At 43.6% G+C, this 5,293-nt stretch overlaps 1 protein-coding gene across 1 annotated transcript; it reads right to left on the bottom strand.

Moving 5' to 3' along the window:
- Window positions 1-206: 206 nt before the first annotated feature.
- On the bottom strand, window positions 207-3,430 carry LOC147854091 (G-type lectin S-receptor-like serine/threonine-protein kinase SD2-5). Its single transcript, XM_087331973.1, has 2 exons — window positions 2,389-3,430; window positions 207-2,283 (listed from the first exon to the last, which is right to left on the bottom strand). The coding sequence occupies exons 1-2, from the start codon at window positions 3,420-3,422 to the stop codon at window positions 207-209; spliced, it is 3,111 nt and encodes a 1,036-aa protein (XP_087188099.1). The 5' UTR covers window positions 3,423-3,430.
- Window positions 3,431-5,293: the final 1,863 nt, after the last annotated feature.

Below are 5,293 nucleotides of genomic sequence, written 5' to 3'. Positions count from 1 at the left end.
ATACACTTATATTGGAAGGCACAAAATAATTTTGTATGCAAATGCCTTTTATAAAGGAGATTCAATTCAACGTTTCTTAGGTTCTGCAAACTGGACGAGCACTTTTAATCCATGGATATTGGAACAAGAAGATTTTTACAATTATTATTACACATGAGAAAATAATCATTAGTCTTATTGAATGGTTCATGAGAATCACATTTTTACTACTTATTTCTTTTTATATGTAGGAGTGAGTCCATGTATTCCTCAGACCTGGAGATTTCCATATATTTACACGGTATCTTGCCACTAAAAAACGATTTCCTCGACTTGCTCATCATCGTGGAGGTGCTTCCGTATTTCCAAGACTCTCCAGCCAGGGACCATTGATGTTTGTAATGACCTAGCTCTAGCTCTTCTAGCCCATCCCTCCTCATCTTCTCACTCGGAAAGAGCTCCATCTGCTGATAATCATCAATGGGAGCATGGGGTATGGCTGCCACTTCCCCTTCCAGCATCTGCACCACACTACTCATGCTCGGCCGGCTCTTAGGATCAGTTTGCACACACAACATGGCTACCTCCACCATTCTCAATGCTTGCTCCTCATCGTACATCTTCGCACTCACGCCATAGTTCATGAGTCTCTCGTCCACGAGCTCCATCACACCCTCACCAGGATTCAATCTCATTTCCAGTCTCTTCTTCAATACCCTCCAATCTTTCACTCTACTCCCGCTCACAATCTCGAGCAACATAATTCCGTAGCTGTACACATCACACTTCTCGGTGATGGCCCCCTCTGTTAGCCACTCGGGCGCCAAGTACCCTGGGGTTCCCCTCATCATGGTCACCACTGCGCTCTGCTCGCCCCGTACCACCCTCCGAGACATCCCGAAATCCGATATCTTAGGGAAGAAATTGGCTCCTAAGAGTATATTCTGGGGCTTCAGATCCATGTGTATGATTCTGTCCTCACATTCTTCGTGCAAGTACGCCAAGCCTTTTGCGGTACCCAGGGCTATGTCGAACCTACGCTCCCATGACAAGATCGGTCTCTGCTTATGGGCCTTAATCTCCTGGGATTCGGTAGTGAATTTGGGTGTTTTATTGAAGATCCAAGCATCCAAAGAACCGTTTTCCATGTATTCATACACGAGGAGCTTGTGCGTGGCACCTTCCAGGCAGAAACCAACCAAGCGAACAAGTTGAAGGTGGTGAGTCCGGCCCAGAATTGAGACCTCGGCTATGAACTCTTTATTACCCTGTTGACCTCCATCGATGAGTTGCTTTACGGCTATGGGCGTGCCATCGTCCATAGCTCCTCGGAAGACAATGCCGAAACCACCACCCCCAAGGGGGTCCGAGAAACCACAAGTATATTCGTGCATCTCCTTCCACGTGAATCGTCGGGGTTTGCAACCCAGAAGTGAGTCACCGAGGAGCTCCTTTTCGATCTCATAATCTTCCAGTTGTCTGGCTTGTAATCGTCGTCTCCTGTGCACATATCCTCCACCCACGAATATGGCGAAAAGTACAGAGACACCTAATGATACTCCGATTGCGATGTACATACGAGTCCTGGGTGAAGAGGCAACTGGGTACTTCAAGAATTTCAAGTATCCCACGAAATCTTCCTTAGTTGCAGAAGCGTTGAATATGATGGTAGCTACCGGACCCTGGATGAGGAAACAAGAACCATTCGATTTTGACTCCCAGAATGCGGCTGTACAAGTACAGTTGTTGTTACAGAGCTGCCAGCATTCTTGAGCTTCGATGTTTCCGGTGTGGTCGGGAGCGAGGAAAGCATTGGAGAAGTAGCTGGCCCCTGGTATGCTCGAAAAAGCGTTACTTCCTTGCTGATTAGATCCATCGCTACAAGAAGGGTACGGCTCTCCATAACCAGCCTTGAACTTGCAGCCTAATTTGGAGTTATTGTTGGATTGCTGGAGCTCTAATTCATTCGACCCACCGCAATCCGTACTGCAATTACGCCTCTCTGTGTCACAGACACCATAGAATCCGCAGAAGAGAGGCAATTGGCATGGATTTATGGAACTGCTGTTGGAGAGCCTGGTGAATTCTTGCCAGACCGCAGTACTGTTGGGATATCTGGTATCATTGATCGTGTAAGCGTGAAGGTCTCCATCACTCTCAAGCCTGAGGAATGTGGCAAATGTTATGTTGAAGCTGTCACCATGAATACCAGCAGCCTTGAATATGATTGGCTGCGTCGATTGTTTGGCTCGCTTACTGCACTCGTCTGGCGAGATTTGGTTGTAGTTTGAAATTACATCGGAACTGTATGAGTTTGATTAAAAAATCTTCATGTCAATGAGATTTTCTAAATACTATACATATTATGTGGAATGCGGAGGGAATTCATTACACATTCTTAATACTAACCCGTCGATTGCTGATGGAACAATATCCAATTGGAGACTGCTGCGGTGGTCTGGACACCAGCACAATACTGCTGCTGCTGCATGATCATAGGAGCGATTCATTCCTTGTGTACCATTGACAGACCAAACCAGATAAGGATGTCCATATCCGCCGTAATCTGTAGCACTATTAGAGGTATTGTTATTGAAGTCTTTGTATTGGATCTTGGCGTAGAGTGTTAGGCTCCCGTTCTTGTCGATGGCTAGCGTGTAGATGGCCGTTTTGTTGGCAGATTCTATCGTGGAGGCGGCAGTGAGACTCATCCCGGATCGAAGGGCTTGGAGCACCATGAGCGTGTCGGTGGGATGGTCATAAGATTGCCACAGTATGTGCTGTTGGAGTGTAGTAGAGTCGGTAGGAAGCGTAGCGTTAGTGAAGAGGACCAGGTTTCCCTCATACGTGATGGTGAGGGATGCATTGGTAAAACCGGTGGTATTCGTCTGCCACACGACCGATGATCCGTTCCTGTCGTAATCCACTAGCCTGAGATTGGTATCGTTGGGAGAGAAGTGGAGGCAGGCGTTCTCGCCCACAGGGCTGCCCACGTTGGCCGTCCACACCACTTTCCCTTTGTTCGTGTCCTGAAACGCCTTCCCGAAGGCTTTGTAGGCGACGAGGGAGAGGTAGTAGGAAGGTGTGCTGGAATTGCTCTTGCTGCACAGCTCATCCGCAGATATGACGAAGTAGAGCTGGAAGTAGAGAGTGTAATCGAGGTAAGAATGGGCCGAGTAAACGGATGTTGATCGACCGTAGAGCCTGTCCTGGCTGCTCAATGCTTGCAGAAGGGATCCGTTGTTGCAGGAGAGAATCGTGGATTTGGTTTCGGAGAAGTATGTCTGCCAGTCTGGGAAGTAGCTCAGATTATTGGCATAGGAGAAGAGGCTGTCGTTGAGATTGGAGGAGGGGAAGGAGTAGGTCTCCACAGCAGCAGCAAAGTGAGGAATGGATGATGTTGTTATGGTCGTTAATAATAAAAATAAACACGTGGCCGTCATGGTGCAGCAGGAGGTGGAGGAGGATGCCCTCCAAACGACATGAAGTAAGTAATCGTTACATGAATTATTATTATCCAGTCGAACGTTCCATCACACAATTGTGTAACGGTCTCTGTTCTATGTGCATGCGTGCCCCCCCCCCCCCCCCCCCCCATGTGGTGTGTCTATATATGTATATAACGCTCGTATTTGAGTTGACACATGTCAAGCCAATGAAAGAGGATGGACTAAAGTTATGCAAGGGAAGACTTTTCCTCCTTTTATGGCGACAAGTAATTCGAGTGACGACAAGAGTACATATGCTCCTTCTACGTTCACTAAATTAAGAGAAGATGATGAAGTGGTGATGAAGTGGATTAAGCCAGCATATTATTCATCGTTATATCAAAATTGTAGTTTGCTTTTGCGACTTTGGAAAATGGCATTGAGTACTCTAAGATTATTCTACTACTCTCTCTTAATGTATCCTACTCTCCGGTCACTATTTTGTGTTTTCTTTTCTTTATTAGTAGATACTCGATAGTAACATAAAACAAAACCAACGTTTTGTTTCTTTAGTAATTATTACCCTTCCATTATTTCTTTAAAAGGGTAATGTAAGTTACGTTTTTTAGTATGTAAAGAAAGAAAGAAAAGAAAAAAGAAGAAGAAGGGGGAAAACAAAACAAAACGACCATTTTGTTTTGAGAGAGATAAAGAGAATGAAGTAGTACTAAGCTTGGTGGTTAACTCATCTATTTTCTATCTCCTTTCAATCTCCACTACTCAACGTGAGATGTACACGGCGACTACTTCGACTTGTGAACTTTCTTATCCGGGTTTCTTCTCTTTTCTTTGCACTTATATGCTTGTGAGCTAGCCTTATCTCTTTGGATTATTGTACCACCTTTGTCGGTAGTATTTTGCTATATCTCTACTTATCTCTAGTATATCTAGAGGTAGAATTTGTATTTATGTTGTATCTCTTTGGTGATAGTGGATTGGTTTTGGACTTTTGTCCCGTGCTTGTTTCCCTCATTGAGGGTTTTTCCACGTTAAATCTTGTGTAATCTTTATTGTGTCGTTGTGTGTATTTTGTGGTCCTTTTTTCATTATAATCGAGCATAAAACGTGACGCGTGTTACACTCTTACGTGTCTATACCTCACCAAGTGGTATCAGAGTGGAGGTTGTGTTTTTTACTCCATTATAAATGGAGGCAAAAACATCAACAATGGTTGTTTTAAATGGCACGAACTTTCAAAAATGGAAAGGAAAAATGAAAGATTTGTTTTTCGTTAAAAATGTGCATTTACTTGTGTTTGCAAAGATTAAACCTGAAAAGAAAAATGATGAGGAGTGGGGTTTTGAAAATGAACAAGTATGTGGTTTCATTCGTCAATGGTTAGGAGATAATGTCTTGAATCATGTTGTGAATGAAACAAATGCAAAGACGTTGTGGAATAAATTAGAAAACTTATATGCTTCTAGAACCGGTAACAATAAGTTGTTTTTACTCAAACAAGCGATGCATTTGACTTATAAAGAAAATAAGTCCGTTTTAGATCATTTACATGAATTTCAAGGTTGTTTTGATCAATTGTCTAGTATGGGTATAAACTTTGAAGAAGTTCTTTCTTTATGGTTGTTAAATACTCTTGCCGAGTCATGGGAAACATTTAGAGTTACTCTAACTAGTGCGGCTCCTAAGGGAGGTATGACAATGGAACATGTGAAGAGTGGAATTCTAAATGAAGAAATGCGGCGAAGGATGCAAGGAGCAGCATCAAACTCGGAAGCCTTTGTTGTTGAAAATAGAGGACGAAGCCAAAACAGAAGTGATGGCCGAAACAACAAAGGTAGAAGTAAAAGTAAGTCAAAGTCTAAATATAA

The sequence above is a fragment of the Azolla caroliniana genome, unplaced genomic scaffold (genome assembly GCF_043228905.1).
Source record: "Azolla caroliniana isolate FFs.n. ecotype wild unplaced genomic scaffold, voAzoCaro1.0.p SCAF_16, whole genome shotgun sequence".
NCBI lineage: Eukaryota > Viridiplantae > Streptophyta > Polypodiopsida > Salviniales > Salviniaceae > Azolla > Azolla caroliniana.
This window is presented reverse-complemented; position numbering and strand designations above follow the sequence as displayed.